Source organism: Populus nigra, chromosome 6 (assembly GCF_951802175.1).
Source record: "Populus nigra chromosome 6, ddPopNigr1.1, whole genome shotgun sequence".
Lineage (NCBI taxonomy): Eukaryota > Viridiplantae > Streptophyta > Magnoliopsida > Malpighiales > Salicaceae > Populus > Populus nigra.
This window is the reverse complement of record NC_084857.1, coordinates 10633650-10657711: the sequence shown is the minus strand read 5'-3', so window position 1 is coordinate 10657711 and position 24062 is coordinate 10633650. Positions and strand designations below refer to the sequence as shown.

General features: G+C 34.9%; 2 protein-coding genes and 1 long non-coding RNA gene across 9 annotated transcripts; all 3 read right to left on the bottom strand.

Annotated features, from left to right (window-relative positions):
* Positions 1-475: 475 nt before the first annotated feature.
* Positions 476-5675, bottom strand: LOC133696645 (uncharacterized). 4 transcript variants are annotated; one of them, XR_009842709.1, is made up of 8 exons: positions 5107-5675; positions 4871-4999; positions 4735-4782; positions 3936-4003; positions 3744-3845; positions 1094-1255; positions 912-1012; positions 476-806 (listed from the first exon to the last, which is right to left on the bottom strand). It is a non-coding gene; the product is annotated as an uncharacterized LOC133696645 (long non-coding RNA). The 4 variants fall into 4 exon arrangements; XR_009842710.1 differs by lacking the exon at positions 1094-1255 and having other exon boundaries at positions 476-776; positions 5107-5670; XR_009842707.1 differs by lacking the exon at positions 1094-1255 and having other exon boundaries at positions 5107-5669.
* Positions 5676-7347: 1672 nt separating this feature from the next.
* LOC133697889 (uncharacterized) lies at positions 7348-14355 on the bottom strand. Of its 2 annotated transcripts, XM_062120709.1 has the most exons (9): positions 14158-14355; positions 13379-13990; positions 12921-13020; positions 12337-12393; positions 11695-11812; positions 9764-9843; positions 8869-8930; positions 8663-8756; positions 7348-7897 (listed from the first exon to the last, which is right to left on the bottom strand). In XM_062120709.1, exons 2-9 carry the CDS (start codon positions 13756-13758, stop codon positions 7841-7843), a joined length of 948 nt encoding a protein of 315 aa, XP_061976693.1. In that variant the 5' UTR covers positions 13759-13990; positions 14158-14355; the 3' UTR covers positions 7348-7840. The 2 variants fall into 2 exon arrangements, with proteins under 2 accessions (XP_061976693.1, XP_061976694.1); XM_062120710.1 differs by lacking the exon at positions 14158-14355 and having other exon boundaries at positions 13379-14111.
* A 3481-nt stretch (positions 14356-17836) lies between these two features.
* LOC133696609 (uncharacterized) lies at positions 17837-22420 on the bottom strand. 3 transcript variants are annotated; one of them, XM_062118833.1, is made up of 6 exons: positions 22045-22420; positions 20713-20779; positions 19323-19421; positions 19099-19195; positions 18575-18749; positions 17837-18336 (listed from the first exon to the last, which is right to left on the bottom strand). In XM_062118833.1, the coding sequence occupies exons 2-6, from the start codon at positions 20755-20757 to the stop codon at positions 18276-18278; spliced, it is 477 nt and encodes a 158-aa protein (XP_061974817.1). In that variant the 5' UTR covers positions 20758-20779; positions 22045-22420; the 3' UTR covers positions 17837-18275. The 3 variants fall into 3 exon arrangements, with proteins under 3 accessions (XP_061974817.1, XP_061974818.1, XP_061974819.1); XM_062118834.1 differs by lacking the exon at positions 20713-20779 and having other exon boundaries at positions 22045-22419; XM_062118835.1 differs by lacking the exons at positions 20713-20779; positions 22045-22420 and adding an exon at positions 19950-20342.
* Between the last annotated feature and the right edge of the window lie 1642 nt (positions 22421-24062).

Below are 24062 nucleotides of genomic sequence, written 5' to 3'. Positions count from 1 at the left end.
TTCTCACTAGGCCCACAGGCCTAATCTTACAACCTTGTATAATATCCAAAACTTTCCCGCGGTTTAACCCAAAGAGCTCAGCTGGAGCTGAGTCGTTGACGTCGTCCAGAGGAGATGGGCAAATAACCTCACTTGAATGAGGAACATTGAGCAAATAACAAAATTTCTCCACTGTTGGACATAACTCCTCCGTGGTAAAACCGAAGTGAAAGAGACTTAAAAAAGAAGTCCCAACTCCCAACACCTCGCAGCAACTCTCGGAATCTCCACTCCATCTTGCCACCTTTCAAAGAAAATAGAGCCTCAAGCTCATACTTCTTCAAGTTGATCCTCTCCACCTTCGACATAGAACAAATTCACTATCCATTGTGTCTCAAAAACTAAACCCTAAACGATGAGCGTTGGCTCTACAAATGGATACTTCTAAGATCCATACCCATGAAAACAAAAACTAGGAGTCCAGTCATAAGACTCATTGAGAAAGAAATGTTTAAATCATACATGCACCATAAAATCTGGGGAAGAAAAGAGCAACATGGAGCAAACAACTAAGCGTTAAAGGATGATGTGCATACCTCTGAATTCAAACTAGCCGGAAACTGAAAAAAAATATTCCACTCTCTCATTCATTTCCCTTCTTTTCTCAATGTTTTTTTTTCCTTACATAGGAGTTAGTATTTGAAGATTTACAATCTAAGCAGAAGTCATCAGAAAGTAGGATTCAATACTTGTTGAGGTAATTATGTTGGATCCTGAGGCAATACCTGATCCAATGGCTGAAATGTAAAGCCAATGTCAGCAAGTTTCTACAACATGAAAAAAAGACAAATCAGAAAATATAAGAAAGCACATAACTGGAAGCACAAGCCAAGTTCGTATCCTGGAAATGATTAATGCAATGAAAAACTTACAGGTAACTGAAAAGGAATATCTAGATTTGTTTCCAAATGCCAATCTGGCTCCAATTGACGCACAAAAGAAGATATGCGTTCTCCATCCTATAAAATTGGACCTACAAAAACAATAATGAGTTCGAGTCAGGTCCATGTATTCATACTTTGGAAAAAGAAAAAAAAACCCTAATAAATCATACATGGTTCAGTTCAAATACATGCAGGACCAGCCCAAAGAAGCTTGAGTTCAGTTCAGTTTGAACTCAACAGCTATAATCAAGCTTGAACAGGCTGAAGAGCAGGTCAGCTTCAACCTTAGTTTGACTTGGCATAGGCTACCACTGGAAATCTGTCCATTGATCCTTATTTTGGTGGTGTAAGGTCAGAAAGACATTTTAGTTTTTGATGAGCGAAGAGAGGTGCTTCAGTATATTTGATTAAAACTCAAACAACAAACACTTTGAAACTTAAAACTTTTTAGAATTCAATTTAGAGGTCACTAAACTTTCTGCATATTAACGAAGAGAAGGGGTTTCTAGATTTGAAGGATGCAAGAAATTGGTATGTACTAGGGTAGCAGAATCAAACTACACTATGGTCCAAAGTGCGTCTGTCCATGCATAAACATGAGCAGGGTCTAGGTCTTTTTCCTTGAGTTATTTATAAGGAGAACCAAAGAATTTTCCTGATCTTTAACCATTCATGTAAGTTACAACATTCCTGATTTGCATATGATGTTCAGAAGTATACAATTATTCATGCAAAAGCAGCTCAAATGTTATACATTATATCAACATCACAAATCAACAAGTCGTGCATTGGACTTAAAGTAAAAGGGAGGAAGAGCAATAGAAGGTAAAAGACTAATAGAGAAAGAAAAAGCTTCTCATCTTAATATGTGAAATTTCATGAACAAACCAAATGCCTATCTTAATCACATCAAATTTGCACAAGATAAATAATTTTGCATGAGCATTGGCTTAGTGTTATCCCAGGCCACCAGGGTTTAAAATAAACCTTCAATGAAAGTTAACATAACTAAAATAAAACAGAAAGAAAAATTTAGATGCATGTGGGTACATGGGTGTTTTGTATATTTATATACAGAACAAAATTGGAGTTTTTAATTCCGTATAATTTAGAATAGGCATTGACAATTAAGGCATGCAACCCCTGTAAGTTGTATTTGATGAAAAAATACTCTTGCAAGTATGACAACATAACAAAAAAGTAATGCTATACAAATAAAAATATTGTACACAAAAAAATCTTACATACCAAAGAGAGAGCATTTAATACAAAATGTCATCACTTCGCTTCTAGCAAGTGGTAGTAACACAAGTCACTTGCCACATCAGTTTGTTTTAAAACTATGTATAAAATTCATGTTTGTATAGAATTTTCCTAAAAGAATATAGGACAAAATCTAGGAAAGGTTCTCTAGGTCGAGTACATGAAAATCTTTTAGAAAGCTACGGTAAAAATATAAACATGAAAAATCATGATCTGCATATCAATAACTCTCACTCTGTAAAACAAGCCTAGGCTGACTACAGGAATCATTTTTCCCCCATTCTACGTGTTGAGGGCCAAACTTGAATGCAACCACTCATTCACACCAACGCATCTACAGTTCTACAATGTTATATTGCAAAACTATCTTAGAGATGAAGATCCATCCAACTTATAAAAATTGAATTGATTTTTACCATCATGAATTGTCATTATCATTACATACACAAAGACATTTGCGGCAGGAAAAATAATGTTTGTAAATAGAATGATTTGGAGAGATTTGTCACAATGGGCACACATCAGGGTCCATCAAGTGATCCCACATCTTGATCATCTAGCGGTTTTATGACTTGTATGCAACACCAGTACTCCCAACTATCTACCGGTCAATAATTTGTCAGAAGAATCCCTTCACCTCCTTGTTTCTAATTGAATTTTCACTCTTAGGACCCACTTCAATTGAAACATCAATCGGTAATATTTTTATTCACTGCCAATCCAAGGGTACAATAGCTGTAATGTATATGATATAACATGCAGACAAACACAGGAGGGGACAAGCGCCTGGTTTTCTCAAAAGTAAAATAAAAGTGTTATAGTTGCTTGAAACATGACGTTCAACAAGGTAAAACAAGGATAATAGAAAGGTGTTGAAAATAAGATACAAATAAAAGAGGGGCAATTTATCATCTTATGTCATGGAAGAAAATCAAAATCCAGTTTCATATCTTAAAAAATTCCATTTTCAGAGAATGAACCTTGGCCACCAGCAACTTAAATTAAACAAAAAGGTGGATAGAGAAAGAATACATGAAAATTTCAATTATTCTCACTAGCTAGCTAAACCCTTACAATAGTCAATGTTCTTCTATTTTGTGCCCATTAAAGCAATAATTAAGGAGTTTGATTTTCATAGTCTATGCTGACAGTGCATTGTTATATATAATTTTGATAATAGATATATGGAATCCATTGACCATCTTGGAACTTTTGCAGTTTTCCATTCTCCAAGTTTCTTTGGTCAGAAGAGAGTATGTAAGTTTGAAAACTTCATAAAAAAGAAAATGAAAAGGATGCAGTTTCTTTCACATTCCTCTGCTAGGGTAATATAAGTCCTAAAGGCAGTTAGCCAGTTACTCGTGCATTTCCAAATGAAACTACTAGAAACTATTATACCCATGTTAGATTTTAAGTAAATCAATGTAATTAATAAGTTCCAGATTCTGCTATAGAAATGCAAAACACAAAGCTAATGCAACAATCAGCAAACATCAACTGGTTATTTGATGAAATGATACCAGATGGATTTCAAGATGACCATGATTTACTACTTACCCCACTTTCATCATCAAGAGTTCTTTCCATAAGATAGATATCACAATATTTACTTATTTCCGACGGCACATCCATCACAGATTCCCTGACAGTTACATGATCCTACAAAAGCATATCATCTGGCATCAGTTTTGGCTCCTTCTGACTACACTCAAGAACTAATTTAGTCACCAACAAAACACAGGAATAGACCTGAAGTCATCAGGACTGCTTTCTTCAAGAATAACTCCCAGTAATCAACAAGTCATCTGCACAAAACCCTAAACATACAATAAACCTTCTGATTTTGTATTCCTATCAGTAAAAACAATGGAACCCTTCTGAATTTGTAATTTGGACTACGTACTAAACAAGATGTAAAGACTTTCTTGTTGATGTAATTGGTAATCATTAGATAAAACAATGCAAGAGGTTGAATTTCTCAACCCCCATGTGCTAACATTCCGTACCAGCATTTCTAGAATTATATAGCAAATATAACATAATGGCTTTTCATTTACATTGATTCACAGCGAAGTTTCCTGATTCCCATCCACATGCTCTCATTTGGATTCTTTGTTTTTTTTATTACCAGTTACCAGACCAATTTAGTATTTTTTTTTCTTAAGAAATTAGCAACCATAAAACACAAACTCCATAAGAAAAATCCGAAAGCTCGAGTCATTCCCTAAACCGAGACAATTCTTCAAATTTCTCAATTCTTTTTTTATAATTATGCATCTTCTTCCTTTTCTTTCTTGTTTTTCTTCCTGCAAGCTCCACTACAGAATCCAAAAAAATCTACGAGAAGTGGAATTAAATTTCAACAAAAAAATGCCAACCTTAACTAATTCATTGGGTAGGTGTTAACATTATTAAACAATAAATTGCCGACCAACATCAACTTATTCAATTCAGTGGAAATTAATTAAGGTAATCGAAGCAAGAAAGAAAACCCACACACAAAACAGGGAAGAAGATATGAATAAAACAAAAGGACATTTAATCTCACCTTTCGACCACTATTTAATTTCGTTTGCACAGTTTATTGCAGCGGGAGCTACACACCAAAAGAGAAAAAATAAATAAATAAGGGAAAGAAGGAAAATGTGAAACTGTTGCAAAAGAAAAGAAAAGACCTTCATCACCTTTGAAGAAGTGGATAACTGACACAGATCCTAATTCTTGATGATGATGAGTTTTCTTGCTCTCAAGAACCTCCATGTAAAAATTATAGAAAGGGCAAAACTAACCACGGCTCCGAGAGATGCAGCACTCTGTAAAATTTATTTATTATTTTTTTGTATTTTTCAAGAAACGAAATAAAGAAGAAAAGGAAGAAGCAGCAATGGATTGTGGATAGCTGAAGCTTTTTAGGTTTTACCTTGAGATTGGATGGATACAAGGAGAACAATGCGTGCGATTTTGCGATTAAGGAGTCAAGCTTAAAGAGCTTCTTTACTCCTACTTCTCCAGTTCTCCTTCTCCTTCTGTGAGAACCCGAGATTGTCGACACTTCCTCCTTTGAAATTCCCAGCACAGCATCACAGCGGCCCGTATGGATAGTCGTGATGAGGCAAAATCGAGTGCGCGTAACCACCCATCAACAACAGCGGGAAGTGTGAAACGTCAGCTCCCGCCGTCTCTCCAACATATTTCTTACTGCTGTTAGGGATACTAATAATACTAATAAAGGTGGTTTTGATTGCATTTATTGATGTCTTTCACCCCAGATCAGCATACCATTCTTTTCATTCCTTGTATTTAAATAAATAATTTTATGAAATTAAAACCATTTATTTATAGCCACAAAAGATTATATTTAAAAATGGTGGACAGTTCTAATATTTTCTTGTTGTCCCGATCCATGTACTGGATTGAAGAAACTCGAAAATCATTAACGTGAACAAGCTGACTTTAGGGTTTTCTCAATTCAGTATGCGAATTGATTTTTTTTTTCTTCAAATAAGTATATGGGTTTCTTTAAACGGATCATTGAAGCTAGATGTTTCTGTTTTTATCATTATTTGATATTTTTAAAAAAACCATGTTTATTATTTTAATAAATTAAGTTGGGTTTTACCATCGTTATTAGAGTACTCAATATAAATACTAATAGTTACTTTATATAATAGTTACTTTCTCGATTTGTGAAATAATTATTGATAATTACTTCTAAAATAAAATAAAATTCATTTATATCTTCTTCAATCTGGATGAAAACATCTAAAAAAAAATAGATTAAAAATATCCTATATTTAGATACATGTGACAACAATTAAATTTGTAAAGACAAATTAAGGTTCAAAACAAATTAAGCTAATTTTCCTTTATATTCATATTTTCTCTTATAATATTTATTTTACACTTTTTGGACAAAAACACCACCCAACCCCAAGTTTATGTTAAAAAACTTAAAAAAGAAAAACTAATTTTCAAAAATCTATGTTTCTCTCCCTTCCCTATTTCATTTTTCTTTTTGAAAAATTGCATGAGCTTTTAGTTTAATCATTTTTATTTTGTTTTTATGTTTGAAAAATCATATTTTATAGAAATAAACATTAAAAAATATAATTCAACTAGTCAAGTTTTATATTTACTTTTTAGAGATTACTTGTTTGAATTCCATAAATTTTAAGATTATTAAAAATTTATATAATTATTAACTTTAAAATTCATAAAATTAATTCATATACATACAAACTGATAATAAATAAAAATCCAAACAAAAATAAATAAATTATCAGATGCCATGTCAATTGTTTTTCCGGTCAGTCGGTCACCTCCCTTTCTCTCCATTAGATTACAATAACAAATGAAAATCAATTTGGAATATTTTTTTTAGGGTTTTTCTAGTCAAATCTCTAAACCCATCACTGTCAAAGGGACTCTCAACGCCACCAAATTCTTAGTGAGTGTGGACTGGGTGTGGGTTGGAGTGTAGCCATCAGTTGACTCGGAGAGGGCTGAGTCGACCAAATCCTCCAGTTTTCCATTTCTGCCAAATTCTCTAGTTTGCTGTAGTGGATGACTATGACCAATCATTTCAATTAGTTCCTTACTATTCCAAAGATGGCTATGATCATGTAAAGTGTAATTTTTTAAATTATATATACAATGGAAAAAAAAAACAACCAAACCCACCCTCGATGTCTCTCTCAACACAAAATCATGAAGTAGAATGGTCACGTTGACAAATTAAATGACAAGGGACTATATTAACAAGATCAAAATAGTTACGGGGCTAACCATTATAAGCAATTTTTGAAGGACCTTAATAGAGTTTACCCCCAGGATAAGATGACTTTTATTAGATAGTACTACTCAAGTCTCATTGAGCTAGCTTCCCGAGGATTGCTTCAATGTATAAAATAGTACTGAATCGGTTTAGGATAATTTTAGATTTCTCTCTTACTTGTGTGTGTGTGTTTTAAAAAAAAAGTAAATTCAGAAACTAATTAATAAAAATTTACTAATTACTCCCCTTACTCACTCACCGAACAACATAAAATTACTCGGAGCTATCCTTCTTGGGAAATGGTCTCCTGCCTGTTTCAGCTCTCCTGGTGTTTTCACTAGTAATGTCAACAGAAGAACTGAAAAATAGAAAGGATTAAACATGGCATTGAGAAGAATTACTTCGCATCTCGTTCGATAAAAAGGAAAGATCAACGGGATCAAGCATCATTTATCGGTCTAATAGGGTACATGAAGGGTGGCAACAAGATAACATGCTAAAAAGTAGTTATAATTTAAGCACCGGATGTTCCACTTCAAGGTTCACTTATCTCATGAATTTGTACACAGGAAATTTTTAACTCAAAATTCATCTAAAAAACAGTGATCAGGTTAGAGATTCTCTCCCTGGAGCCAAGGAGCAACGGGCACTTGGTGTTTCTTATTATCCGGTGCCTGGGCTTGATATCTGGTGAGGTAAACATTTCAGGTTCCAAAAATGGGATCTCTACAAATTTCTCCATTGTGGGGACCCATAAGTGTGATGACTGTGTACACAAAAGGAAGAATGGCCTCCTACCAGCTGCTTAACATATACAGTAGTAAAATTTCTGTACTTGCACAGACCAGATAACATCCAAATCGACCTCAAGAATTCTCCATCAGCACCTTGGCTCCTGCTTCCGTTGGATTCCAGAGGGCGAGCCAAACATCATTGACTAGAGATACAAGGGAAACAAAACAAACCAAAATTAAGGAAAACAGTTGATCAAAAGCTTTCTTATCTAACGATGATATTTCACCAGCACCATCACAAGCACAATCATAGGTCTAATGCCTGATAAATGTTCCAGGCCGGACTGCCTAACAGAAGCAGATCGATCCTCTATCAACCACCAAGATTCAAATTGTCTAACAGAATGAGGTGAGTACATCAAAGTAATTGGGGCCCTCAGACTATCAACCCGTGCAAGGGTGGAAGTAGTTGAATTAAATGGGACAATAAAGACTGAAAAACACCAAGATAAGCAGTGGATACAATAACACATTATGACAGGAGAACATAGTGAAATCTGCATCGCATGTTCAGGCCACAGGTAGCTTAAAAGAAAAGATATTTCGTGGTGGGGACTCCTAGGAAGAGGAAAATAAAAACACATACAGGATCTGCTAAAACAACTTAAAGAGGTACGTGCATAGATAAAAAGAACCACAAAAGGGAAGAAAGACAGAGTACGTGATCACCATACAGTCCTTCCATAAATTTGTTATAAAATTAAGTAATCATCAATTTGAAAGGATATTTTAGTTAAAATATGCTCCTTATGTAAATGTATCAAAACCAAGGAAATATACAAATGACTTGCTCTTGCAATTTTTTTAGTTTTATACTCGTTGACACATGAGTCTTAATGTAACAACACACAAAGACCCCATACTCATCCACAGAAATGTGCAATCAAATCAAATTGAATGTGGATTACCTGAACTGCATTGGGCAATATACTATTTGCAAGATCCTCGTTAATGGACACAGGTAGTGGTGGCATCTGACTCATTCCAGGCATCTCTCTCATACTGCAAAAAACAAAGTAGGATTTCTCACAGCTTAGCAATTCATAGCCAACAATAAATAGCATGGCATTTCATAGAACCAATACAAAAATAAAGTTATTGATAATACACATACTCATTCAGGATGGCAGTGATATTGTTCCTTGTGTGACAAAGGAGGTCAATGTTATCCTGCAACTGTTTATGAAAATGTTAAACTAGCAATCCATCCTCAGAAACCACAACTAGTCTTCTGCTACTCTAAACCTTTTAACTCAAGTTCAGAACCAGTATCATAAACTGGCTTCTCAGACCTCTTAAATAAACAAAAGAACAAAAGTTGGGAAATAATATCAAAATCCTAATACCAAGTGGCAAATATTAGCAGCAAGAACTTGATTTGTTGAAAAATCCCACCAATGAACACCCATGGTTATAAATAGTGGAGCAGTTTTGCAAGTCATCACAAGCATTGCTTAACAGCACATTTGCATAGGTCCATCAAATTGCACTGTGGCATTTTCTAGTTTCAGCCATGCTCTGATATTCAGACTTTCCCTTTTGTATCCACCAAAGTTGCAAAAATGTGATTTGAAGTATATGCAATTTGTAATAGCCCATGTATCTAACTGCAACCATTCAATGCAAAACCTTCTAGGGCTATACCGTAAATGCATTTTTTCTTTTCACCATGAAGACAAGGCAGGTACATAACCAGCCCAGAAACACACAAAGTCATCTTTGCAAAGACCAATTTATATCTATTATGTTCAAGAGCACGTTCCATTGAACGGGAAAAGGACAGCGTTCCTAGAATATAAAAAAAAAGGTGTCTTTGATGCATTGCATCTGATTTCAACCCATCAATTATTGAAGGATATGGATCAAATTTCAAAAAGATTTAAGAGAAATAGCAGTCACTATATGTCGTTTGCACATAGTGCTGAAATCTTTTGAATGTGCATCCGCTTCCTCTCAGCTAATACTTATTGTTTAAATCAACATTTAAGAAAAAATTTAACAGTATTCACCTTGAATATGGAAAGGTTCGCTGAGATCTGACTAAAAGCCTGGGCATTCTGGTCCAAGAGTCTAGCCATCCCACTAATTCCTGAAACCCACCCAGGTAAATTAATATAGTAATAAAACCATATAAACTTGCAACCAAGGAACTTGTAAAAGAAAGAAGAGTTATGAAGGCAAAGTGTAATCTGCATGATAAAAACGGGACACAACAGAATATAAAGAAAGGAGGAATGGAGATAAAAACAGACATTTTCAACAAGGCAGAAAATCTTGAACAATTTAAGACATTACAAAAATATTGATTTGAAAGAAAATAACCCACACTGAGCAAACTGTTCTGCAGCCAACTTTTGACAATATAACTTTTTCCAAGTACCTTATTAAAGGTTCCTCTTACTAACCTCAGGCCATTCAATCACATAACTGCCCACTTACTATGCTTTCTCTGGACTAGGTTGTTGTTTCTCAATTGTTCCATAAAAAATAAAAATAATGCATTTTCATCCAACCAAAATAGAACATCACCACATTGTCATGCTGTGGTCTGCGCCATGACGTACAGTATCTCACAAATTTCATCTGAGACTCAAGGCCCATTTATATGCAGGAGTTAAATCCATAATTTCCAGTTTTTTTTTTCTTTTTATTTGAGCTTAGCTTAGATTGCCAAAGTGGTCAGCAGAACATCATCCACAGCCAGGATCGATATTGGACAGATAAATCTCAAAATGATGCTGCCATTGTATGGTTACAAAAAAAAAGATCCGAGGGGAAATGCAAGACCTGAAAATACACCCTAGCCATTCACAATGTTCCGATAATGAATTTCGTAATCAGCCACAAAAGCAAAATCCAACTTGCTAGTCATTACCAGCAGTGTGTTGGAACTAGCAGCCTTTTAATTGGCTTTTGGCAGCCAACTTTGAGCACAATTATTAGAAAAATGATTCAATTCAACAACAGTAGGGTTCTTTACATTGTTTAGTCACTGGTATTATTCATGCTTTAAGTTCTCTTAATGATGAGATTCCTTTATACAAAGTAATCATAAGCAGCTTAAAAACACATAAATAGGTAGTGACTTCAAGTCATCAACAATCTCTTCACCATGAAGAAAGCTCTTTAACAAAAAACAACTCTTTTGGATGCCATGTTATGTTGAACTTTTAAATGAAATGAAATTTAGTTTTTTCTCTAGAATCATAGCAGTTACCAAGCTCTTTTCTGTTATGTTTTCTTTCTAGCATCTTTCCTGTCAAAAGAAACTTTTCTCTTTAGCTCTCATCCAAATCTCAGTGACTGCATATTATTTCATCTCTAGAAAAATTATACATTACTTCTTTTCGTAGCCTCCCAAAACTGAAATTAGTTTATTCTAACCTCTCCCAACCCTGCTTTTATCACTCCCCTTAAAATATAGCCCTAGTCTCACATTATCAAGCTATGCGACATGACAAAAAAATAGAACAAGAATGCTCCAATCAAAGTGAAGAAATTTCACAGAAGTTTTCAAAAACTTCCATAAACCACAGTGCTAGAATCAAAGCTACGATGCTCAAAAGTTAACTTCACCTTAGCAAAAACTTGCCCACATCCCTTTTCAAAATTCAACATAAAGAGTTTGAACTTTAAGTTTTGAACTTAAAAGAGTTTTTCTTTTAAATTCTGAAACAACGTTACATAGAAAAAGAAACAAAACAGGAGCATCAGATTTTAAAACATGTATTAAGTATGTATATTTACACACACATATTGCAATTATATCATGCTGCTGATCTGCAGTTTGAATGCAAATCATATACCAAACTCCAGAACATGAATAGAGAGAGAGATTTGGACAAATAGGAGCCAGAAGTTACTTAATGCAGTTAATGCAGAAAACGCAAACAATTGAGACATTAAACAAAGATGTTTCTCATAAAATGTGAAGACTAACCTTCAAAAGGAAAAGGTTCACTTTGGTCCATATGGTGCATCATTAGAGGATAAGCAGCCATGTTCTGCGGTAAAGCTGCAGCCATGTTCATCTTCGAGGATGATTCCACCAGCTTATCCTGAAGAAGCATGATCTTTAGAATACTGGTTCCTCAATCAACATTACATCCTAAAGACATTAATCATTTCAATCCATTAAGATAGAATTTCGATTGTCGGTTCTATGCTACATATAAATAAGTTGTAAGCATGAAGTTTACTTAATGGGATTTTTTATCACTTGTCCAGCCATGACAATTCAATCAAAATCAGAATTCCTGCTTCCATTAAAAAAAAGGGCCACGACTGCTACACAGCAACTTGGAGGAGGTATCCACAACATGGATAAGTTTAGCATTTTGAAGAGACAATCATAACCAAAATTGTTACCCAAACCCATATAACTAAGTCCCATAACAATGGATGCAGCAAATGTAACTATATTAGCACCTAGCATCACATTTCTGTTTGATGGACAAGTATAATTATGGTAAGTAAAAGTTCAATATTGAAGTTCAATACATTCTTTATCCTGAAACTTAAGCACCATTTCTTTTTCTCAAAGCACTGAACCATGTGATAAAACAAAACAATCTAAGATTACCTTCCTGTTGTTGATCATCTTTCCCATGTTATAATCTTCTGCTTTCCTTCTCTTTCTCTGCAGAAGATTTTCATAACTACCTTTAAGTCACATAAGCAGATGTGAGGAAAACTTTAACTACAAATATTTAGCAAGCAGTACACATGATCCATGAGATTGGCCAATGAAAAAGGTTTATGACATGGATAACTGATCATCAGATAATACATCAAGGCATAAAGATCCATCTGTCTAGGCAGAAAATACCTAACTACAGTTGCCCTCACATTTTCTTTTCTTCTTCTTCTTCTTTTTTTGTTTAACAAGCTTAAATTATTATTATCCCAAAGCCCTAACCAAAGCCTACATGCATGATAAACATCCGATGCCATCTTCTACAGCAGCTTGATTTGGCTCAGGGAAACGAATGAAACAAGAAATTCAACAAAAGAAGGTTGAGTCTCACAACATTTATACTTTCTATTTGAAGAATGAACAAGAAAGGGGAGCCAAAAAAAGCAAAAACTATTTGATAATTCAAAATTTCCAGTATGATGAATTGTGTCTTTCAAAAGCTTCCAAATGAACTACAGGGGGGAACCTACCATCATCCACCTACACCTTAACGCAACATCACGAACAGTTTTATCACGGAGCATGGCTGCGATCTTTATGTATCTCAGAATAGTTGGTTCATCGGCATATCTGTAAATTCAAATAGACACATCAGTGCTTGAAAATTATCTACAAAGGCAAAAGTAAGTAAAATCCTTCCTGATAGCAACAACTCCAGACCATATCAGAATAGACCAGTAAAAATTCGTAGCAGCATAACCACATCAAATCAAACTTTAAAACACAGAAAACAAGAGAAAGCTAATAAACCATCATCAACAATGTCAGGGGTAAGTACCCATATAACATATAAAACAACTAATAATACACAGGGTATCATTTCTTGATCTAGAAACATTACATGAATGAATAACTAAAGCAAACAAAGTTTCAGCTAAGATGGAAAATGGGGAGAAAAAAGCAATAACCCTGAAAGCAAACAACCTACTTGTGAAGGCCGTCCTCGAGTTTATACTGCTCCTCAACGGACCACTCAACAGCCAAGCCAGCGTCATGCTTTAAGCCAGGAACGGAATCAAGAAGTGACGAAGATGAGGCAGAAGAATTTCCAGCTTGAGCTTGAATAATTCCACCACTTCCACTACCACCAGGACTGTTATTATTACCAATCAAGCCGAAACTCCCAGGCAACATCAAGCTACTACTAGTACTGGTATTGATCCCAAAGTAAGACCCCATCCCAATGGGAACCATATCCGTTGTGCAGCCGCTGTTTATAGCGCCTGATTGAAACGAAATTGCGTGCCGATTAAGTGCAGAAGGTAAGGTTCCCTCTCGGTGAAACCCTGTGTTAGACTCTGCTGCCATTTCTTCCTTTCTATCTCTTGGCTTTAAGTTTAAACAACCATCATCACCACTTCAAAACTAATTGAGCTCCAATCAAGAATCAAAACACCCCCAAATCTAAATTCACTGTCAAAAACAGCTGATTCAGCTCATGTTTTCAGCTCAAGAACCAAAAGACATGCCAAGATGTAAGAAGAACATTTCAAACTGAACCGTAATAGACAGAAAGCCCAAACTAAATATTGGTCCCAAGCTGAAAATAGAGAAATAAAAATTATCAGTAAGTCTCCAAAATATGTGAAAGAAAGGTCTAAACAGAAGAGAAATTAGAAATTAAAAAAAAAAAAAAAAAGGAAGGGAAGGGGACGTGTGGTAATGAGAATGAGAGAAAAAGGAAAGGTGGGTGATTGAATGGTTTACCTTTTTGAGGGCTTACTTTCCGACGAAGCCCTAATTGGTTACTTGCCTTCTTCTTTTTCTCTCTCTCACTTCTTCTCACCCCTTCCTGCTTCAACAATACATACATGCATGCATGCATGTATGCATACATACCTACACACACACACATACACTCGCATACATACTCTTATACTTTACCCCCACTCTAAAAAAACCATCTTTTCCTTCTAATTGGTTTACCTTTGAATCAGATTAGGTATTATCTTTTAAATTTGCTAAAAATAAACAATCAATATCTAAATAAGAGGGTTCTAAAGAAGATTATTTTTCATTATTAATATTGAATTATAAAGTTATTGAAGAAGAACGCCGAAGAAAGTATTTTATTATTTCTCTAGTTAATTTTTTATAGAAAAACGAAAAATGTAAAGTCAATTAATGTTGAATGTAATATAATAATAATAATAATAACTGATGATGATGATGGATACAGATCTTGGAATTCAGGAACAGTGCCATATCTTGGAATTCAGGAACAGTGGGAATCCCCATAAGCATTTGATGCCAATTATTGTGGTTTCTCCACCTTTCCTTTTTTTTTTTTTTTTTTGTCCTCTTGGATTTATATATTCTCCATCTTTGAAATAAATCAGAGTTGTTTGCAATCATGATAGTATGATTTTTAATAAGAAATATATTAAAATAAAAATAAATAACAATCACAGCCACTCCCATCTCTCCTCCTGTGATTTTTGTTTTGTTTTGTAGATTTTGGTACACTCTGCCCCCTTTTATGTCTTAGCAAAGTGTTCTTGTATTCTTGCGATTCCATATCAATATCATTCATCAGCTTTTTGAATAATTAACGATTTAGTTTTATTCAACTACTTATTTCCTTTCAACATCTTTAATTTAGCAATAGTAATTCTTTTTGCTGGTGAATTAGTCTCCGAGTCAAATTATTTATTATGTTTGTAGGGAAGAAAATGCTGATTAAATACGTGGGAGTAAATCTAATTCGAAAGCGACAGGTTCAAATAACTTTGAAAAAAACAATGAATATAAAATATTTTCCTTCCATTTGCGTACTTTCTCGATTGTGTCTCCACCAGTTGTGGTCTGAAGATTGAATTTTGTTACTGCCATGAGCATGCTTAGATTTCTCTTAAATTACTTGAATAAATAATTAATCATGTAATCCAGTATTTGACCAGGTGCGTTTCATCACTCTGAATAACAAACATATCGTGCGATTATTACTATTTTTAGAAATAATATTCTATGAATTTCTTTTTTCCTCTAAACAAGCAGATATATATAACACAGGATCTTTGCCTTGCCGGGGGATAAAACACCAGAAAGGTATCTTTAGGCCTGCCACTGCTACGTACCACCTAAGCACTAATTAATTTGGAGATTTTCCTTAAACTTAAATGTTCGAACTCCATTGCTTATTGATTTTCTTGGTAATCAGTCATGGAGAAGAAGAGACTTTAGGTACGCGCCAATCTGAGAAAACATGATTAATACCATTAATTCTCTGTAAACTGGTTTGGTTAATTTGCCATTAATCCTTTCCCTTGCTGTCCTACTAGTTGCCGGGGAGCAGTCGAGAGTGACAGTGGAGAGGTCAAATAAAGGGTGTTAGATGCTCGATGAAATTCCCTATTTGAGTGGCTGTGAGCACATAATGCAGGTCTCATGGCAAGAGTACTCAGATTGTTAATGCGATATTTTGGATGGTTTTTTAATATAACAAAAGGGATTTATTCCCCTGTCATGTTGGAGATCAAAACTTCACTAATGAAAAGCCAATTTAGCAGCAGTAGATGCCCTTTTGGCTTTCCATATCCCTATCCCGTTGGAGATACACTTACCGAATAAGGACAACAAGCAGCTGCATACTTGAGTAATTCTGGTGTGCTTCGGATCATGAGGTTGATGCTGGAGACAATGAAACATGCATCTTACTAGGGCATCTTCAAAGGGTGGGCCAAGAGATAAAAACCTTTTTTTTATATAGCTTTTCTTCCATAATTTTGTAGCTTCAAGGGGATAGCTAAATGAAGAGCAGAATGACTCTTTTATCGAAGAAAAATCATTACTCTATATTAATCAAAAAGTCAAAAGCATTAAAATGGTTATTAATATTAAATATATTAAAATACAAATGAGTTGTTAAAATGACTTTTTTTTTCTATTAGAGTGCACATAAAAAGAAAAGAAAAAAAAGCCATATTTACACTTCAAAAAGCTATATCAAGAATTCCACGCTTCTAAATTGCTTTTGCTACTGGAGATGCTCGATCTCATGTATTTGACGATGAAAGATTTTTTTATTTCCATGCATTATAGTTACCTTTGGTCAGTTTGTGGATGTTGACAGGGCGTAGGATGATGAAAGCATGAAGTGCAACGGGAATATTTGAAGAAGCCATTTGACGTTGGTCAGTGTGGAGGCTGTAGAATTTAGAAGTGATCAGATCGAAGAATAATGGGTACTTGCAACCTATCTCTGTTGTGTTTTTTACAAAATATTTAAAGTAGAAGATGTGCACAACGTCATATGTCAAGAATTGCGCGGTGCCTTACCTGCTCCTGGACTTGCAGGATGTCCAGTAGGCTGTGAGGAATAGTCGTGGTGCGTGTAAGCTGGCCCGGACACCCCACGTAAATCCAAAAAAAAAAAAAAAAGAATTGTGCAGCAGATAAAGATTTGAGATATTCGATACAGCTAATTAAACTCTAGGAATCAATCTTCTCCTGGACAATCTCCCAGACAAACTATCTCTAGCTGGTAATGATTATAATCTTGTTTTGATATTCTGGAATGTTGCCTTGCCGATTTCCTTGATGATATTCGTTTTCATCTTCATATATCTTTCACAGTGCCAAACAAAAGAAAAACAAGTTATGCTGTTCTTATCAATTAATTTGTTTAATCGTAAGCTGCTGCTTAGGGACGTCGATGGACGGAAATCTATGAGAACTGCATACAATTCTATGGCTATTCTTCCCATTTCCATCGCCATTGTAAGCATTTTATGTGAGAAACTCTCGTCATAAATTGGACTTTCTTTTTCTTTTTTGATTTCTTGTTAATTTCGTGATAACCAAGTACTCAAGGTCATCAGTTATGATTATGACATCTGTGTGGAAAAAATAATAACAAATAAGGACGAACAGAATTAATAACATAGCAATGATTTGCTGCATACTGTATAACACTAAAAGTTCTCGTATGTGGGGGCAAAAGATATCAACGACCACCGAGGAAAATCTTACTGTCTCAGAAAATTTTAGCCATAACTTTTGATCATTTTCATATGTATGATGGTAACAAAATTGAGAAAGTAAGCAGTGATTTGATTTTCTTTGTTCGTTTGCAAGACGTCTACAACAATTATTGTGGTTAATGGGACACTTCCAAATTAATTGAACTCAAATTTATTAGGTTTGTTTTTATGGTGGTAAAGTGGTTTTTTGGACAAACTTGATTATTTTTTTTATGTATTTTTAGAATATTTTAATATTAAAAATAATTTTTTTAAAAAAATTATTTTAATATATTAAAATATTTTTAAAAAATAACAAGTATCACAATATCAAAATAACGCGTATCATATCGGTCCTTCCAGCAGTGGCAACCATCATGTTGTATTTATATGCAATCTAGCTAGTTTTTCATAAGATATTAAGATATCCAAGCTCTCCCATAAAAAGAACAGGGTGCTCCATGAATTGAGAAAAAGGATTTTGATTTACAAACCTTGCTTATAAAAAAGGAAAAAAAAAACAACTCAAATAGTTTAGCTTCTGAGAATCAACACATGCAGCAAACACTTCGCAAACATGTGTGGCCTGAAACTTAAAAAAAAAAAAAAAAAGATGACTAAAGAAGCTGTGTCATGGAGGGCGTGCAGATCATAAATTTAATCTTTAACCACCAGCAGGTAGAGAGAAGCATTTTACCGTCGAGTCTAGCTGGGAGCAGGAGGCCAGCCCTCCTCCCAAGTACAACAGTATTGAAACAGCAGATGTAAATTAAAAGGAGGATACAGTTGATCCATGTGGACCATTTCTTTGTCTCCTTGGCTTCGCGTAAAGGACGATCGTCCTTGCTACCAGCCCTCCGTGCATTAAGTGCTTCTATTAATGGCAAGGGTAAAGTATATGAGCATCAGTGTGCCCATGCTGGACCTGAAACCAACAATTACGAGTATCAATAAGTCGCACACAAGGGAAACTGCTGCTTGTGCAGTGTATGAGATTCAAGAAGGTGCATGTTTCAGCATTGTGTCCAATACAGGTCTCTAGTCACTGCCCATGCCCTATTAACTATCATTGCCAAAGATATAGGAGAGCAGACAGAGTAACTAAGATATTTTTTAAGATGAAACTTCAGAAGAATCTGAAAATCTAATCATGGGATACTCACATGGTTGCAAATATGAAAAGGATCTTCCGAGGACTAATTGCCATTAACCGGTTAAACCTCTTGTTCCATCCGTCAACCGGGTCTGCGAGATTAGGGCCGCCAGGGGTTGTTAGGGAGGGACCGAGTGCTTTATTTGTGACTAGTTGCTGCTTCAAAGGATCCAGCTGAGAGCTCCCTGCCACAAAATATGCAGGAAACATAATTCATGTGCTAAGCACCAAATACTTCTTTTCTGTCATGCCATGTCTTTTGAGAATTAACAGAAAAGGGCTCGATAGGATATTTGGGAATGTTTAAGTTAGCTTCTCAGCCAAAAACAAAATTAATGCCTATCAAGTCTCAACTAGGAAGTGAAAACCTTTCTGTAGTCATCAAACTAAAGTATATTGGTTTCGTTCATGTTCCTTGGCTTCTAGCTTCTTAGTTGTTATATTCTAATCTGCCACTTCACCCACACGCACAAGCTGATACCCATGGATCCATGTAGAGAGTATGAAGCATAATGAGCAATCACATCTGCGTACCTTTTATCAGGAGTTTCTTCGCTGGTTCATCAATGCCTTCTTCTTCATTACCAGTCCATCGTTCTGCTCGGTAAGACCATTTTCGAGACAGCGCTCTCTACAAGCAAGTCAAGAAACAGCAAATAATGTCATATTCATCAACAAAAGAAAACTGTTGTATGTGCATGAAATTAAAAGACAGAAAATGATAGATTTTGGAATTGACAAAAGGACATGCTGCTCACTGTCATTTTTGGGCTCCCAGAGCTCCTATCTGATGGCTGTGCAAGACTCTCCATGTCCAACACAACAAAAGCAGTTTTATCCAAAGTTGCAGCATCAGTCTGTGGACATAGCATCTCTTCTTTGGTCAAACAATTAAACTATATGAAGACATGCAAATTACTAGTAAATTCACTCTTCGATGATGTTGGCCAACCAAATTATCTTCGGAATCCCACATGCAGCAGTGGGAGAAAGAGAGCAAAATATCCAAGGAGTTTTCACATGCTTTCTATGATCATTTAGAGTTCAGTGAGTGAAGCAAAACCAGAAAAACAAGCCCGTGAGTCCACATCTATTATCAGGGATGCATTATAGACCAAAAGCTCCATATTCCCTTAAACCACACAAACTTCACAAGTAAAAGTAGCAGAATCTTGGAACAGTTTATTGAAGTGATTTTATCATAGAATACCAAAACTGATATGAATAATTTTATGATGCTTGTCTACAAAAGCTTTTTATTATAAACTGAAGTGCTAGTTGATTGGAATGCCATTAGAAATGCAAAATACAGGACGATCAAGAGAAGCAGAAAAGGAGAAGAGAGAAGAAAGCAGTAAACGGGCACGCTCTAGAAATGATGTTACCGCTGTTCCCATTAACACTATCTAGAGCTTTCAGCGTTCTCCTCTTGTTCATGAAGCCTGTTTCATCCCCACTCTTCCAACTTTATAAACACTTAACGAGGTGTTTAGTAAGAAAATCTTGTATTTTTATTGCTTAAATAGAAGTTTTTTCCACTCCAAAATACAGGGGCATGCCTTTTGAGATGCAAGTATACATGATTAATTTTCAAGAAAAAAAGAAGCAGAATAATCTTGATTTTTTATTAGCTGCAAAACTATCAATGATACATGCTCACCTTAATATCTATTATAATAATCTCAATATTAATCACTCACCTCCTCAACCTTGTATCTACAAATATATATGACATCCTTTTTATTAGAAGTAACTCGTAATTTTTTAATAAAAAATATGCATATGATTATGGACATTTATGTTATCAATTATACACTGTTCATAACGTGATAAAAATATATAGATAATTGTGGACATTTATCTTATCAGTTATCAAGGAGGGATTTTGGTGGAGATTCTGTACACAGGCTCGAATCTCGCGGTGTGGAAAACAACATGCCTAAAATAAATTCGCGCGGAGCAGGATGAACTTGTTATTAATTAATCCATAAGAAAACACAGTAACGAAACTTACCCAGATCTCTCCAAGATCTGGGATTATAATAGTAAGAGGTTAATTGGTGGAGGGGTTGAAACCACAGCAAACTGAGAATAATATAGAAAATGTCCCTTTTGATAAGGCCTCGTGCTTGAGAAAGGGAAAGCAACCTTCAAGCAATGGAACTCAAACAGTAATGGCGAGCATGTTGTCATCCCAGAAAATCAGGGTCAAATACTGAAGAGAAGAAGGTAATACCATTAGCAATTAATTTCCATGCTTGAAGAATAAAAAATGGCATTAGAGGCCTAATCCAGCTGAGCATAATAGAATAAGCTTGCAGGCAACACTTCAATTAGCTTCCACCTACTCTTTCTAGGGCCACCCGCCATGCAATGTGAGAAAACCGAGGCACCAGAGATTTAATTCAATTTGAGAAAATGATATAAGTTGGGAATCAATTTCGAAAATAGCAGAGTTCGAAGATAATCATGTGTCTGAATATATTTTGGACACGACTGTTATTCTTAATTACAACTGTTTAGTCAAATATCTTTCACAAATTAATTAATCTTAGTTAATTAAAATATAAAAGCGGGTTTATTGGTTAAAAAGCACGAAATGAAGATGATAGTGGTGAGGCAGAAGTCGAAAGTGGTCCTTGATGGGCTGGGCTAGAGATGGGTCACCCAGACAACTACTACTCTTGAACGAGATGGCTAAAGCTGTCCAATATTATTATTTTTTCCAAGTAGTTCCTTGTTTTGGTACTCCACGGGATATCTGCTGTAGCTCTCCACACAAAAAAGATTCCCCTGCCGCTGCTGGCATGTCTCTCTCTTTCGTCTTCGACGCACGAACGAGATCCGAAATTGAATATAATAGTATTTATTTTACAAAAATAAATTCCCCAAAACAGACTCACACTCGGAAATGCCAACACCCCCGAAGCCCGAACATCTCTTGCTGAAATCTCGAACCCATCTTTGGTATACTTTTTGTGAGTTCATGGCCGGATTTTGTTTTTTTTTTTCTTTTTTCGAGAGATTCTACTGTTAAGTGGAAAAGGAAGCAGGACTAGAGGAACTGGTTAATCAAGCTTTTCCAACAACTACCCTAGACGGTGTGTACAGCCCCTCTAACCCTGGCCATGGCTATGTCATCTGGCTCATTGGTTTTTTTTTAATAAAAAAAAGAGGATAAAATGCAAGGAATTTAACAGCACGATAGTACCGATTATGAGTTAATTTAAGATATATGAAAAATAAAAAGCCAGTGCAGACCGAAAAAACAGAGAAAGAGATGAAGTCTTGAATGGAGAGGAACGCATGGAAGATTAGAAGCAGAAGCCAATTAGGCAGCATTAATCGTCAACATAATAATCTTAGCCCATGGCAAGAATTAGCATCGAGATTGGTGGGAGTGAATTGCAGTAGAATTCAGTTAGCTAGAATTGTATGTAAGTTTAAGAAACGAAGAATTAAGAGAGGTTGCATGAGTACCTGCACGGGCAACTCCTCCATTGCAGATTAAGATGGAAGCAGAGCCCAGAAGCCAAGAGATTAAAGAGCCCCCGCCACTGTCAAGTACTGATCAAGCAAAGGGATAGGGAGAATATGTATGTATAGCACTCTCTGGGGTCTTGGAAGAAGCAAACTCTTGTCTCTCTCTACTCTTTCAGGAAGGAGGGGAGTAGGAGCTGTTGAAACAGAACATCAATCTTTTTTTCCTGCATCTTCCATGATAAGCTACCGATTACTGTATGATCTATTGATGTTAAAAAAGAAAAAAAGGTGATGTTTTTATGATGTTGAAGCTTCGCTGTTTCTTATTAGTTTACTAGTAATTCCTCATCTCCCTCCCTCCCTCCCTCCTCTCGAGTTTTTTTTCTCTAAAGCTCTTGTTTGACCCGTGACATTTTTTCTGTCGCGGCGTTGCCTTTTTTTTTTTTTTTTTAAAGGCAAATGTTTATAAAGTTGCATGTCTTATTATCACTGTTATTAAACCTATCACGGTATACAATTCAACGAAAGATACACTTTTCTTGGGGCAGCTTTTAAAATAAATTAGCAGCACGTTATTTTTTTAAGTATTTTTTATTTAGAATTATATTAAAATATTATTTAAAAAAATTAATATTAGCACATCAAATTAATTCAAATATATATATATATATATAAATAATTTAAAACTAAAAAAATCAAAAACTTTTTAAAATTAGAATTGAATCACAATATATCAAACAAGATCTAAACTTAGTTGTCCAAATAAATCAGAACATTTGCTTAAAATAAATTAAAATAGCAAAGATTTAAGAATATTATTTTTTTGGATGTTTTATATATACACACACACACACACACACTTTTGTCCATTTTATGGTATATTTTTTTCGTGTAAATTATAAATTTAACATGAAATATTTACATGTTTTGAACAATTTCAATGCAAGCACATTTTCAAGACACCCCTTTAACCAATCACCATTAATTTCTTACCACCGTTTCGAAAGCTTCGCCATTTAAGAATTTATTGCATGGGCACTTGTTGTACACTACCTGCACTCCAAGAATTGACACAATTTAATGACCATGTTCTCCTCATTTAAATTTAAATAATGATGGTGATTTAATACTATCATTTCTGTGATTATTGAGGATTTATATCATCTTTAAATAATAATATTGTGAATATATATATATATAAGAAAAAAACTTCCTTAGAGTCAGCATCTGATACAAGATTATTAAAAATACATTTTTAACACGACATGAAAAATATAAAATAACTCGTAAAAATAAATCATAAAATCATAAAAATTCTAATTAAAAAATAATAAAAAATAATTCAAGATAAATTTGAGATTGGAAAGATGAATTGATACATTTTAGGATATAAATTGAAAGAAATTATAAGATTAAATATCTTAATTAAATGGAATTGAAAAACTCAAAAGCCATGGACTATAATTAAAAGTAAGAAACATTCTGAGGATCAATTATCTTAGTTATAATTTCATTTCAGTCCCATTTGTTTCATTCCAATCAATTTAGTTCAATTAAATTGAACTAATTCAATTCAGCCCATTCAAAGCATGTTTTTGGTCTGATTTTGTCCAATTGATTCAATCTAGTCCAGGATTCAAATTAAACCCCAAATCCCAGCAAAATAAACCCTGATTCTAATCCTCCAATTCCATCTTCAGGAATCAAGTCCCAGAAATCATTCAATACTGCATTAATTCCAGATTTTCTCTCCTACAAAAAAATGGTGGACACCGGAGAATTCAAATGGGGGGACCAGGGAAAAAAACCAAGAAACAACAACATAGGACCAACAAAGAAGTTTGGAAATGTTTCCAGATTTCAACCGATCCAGATACCCACATCACCATAGCCATCCTTTCAAACACAAACCAACACCATGCCCATCAAATCGTGAGCTATCTCCACCATATCTCAGCCTTTATAAACATCATTATCTTCCTTACCTTCCACTAACCCAAAACAAACAGCACCAG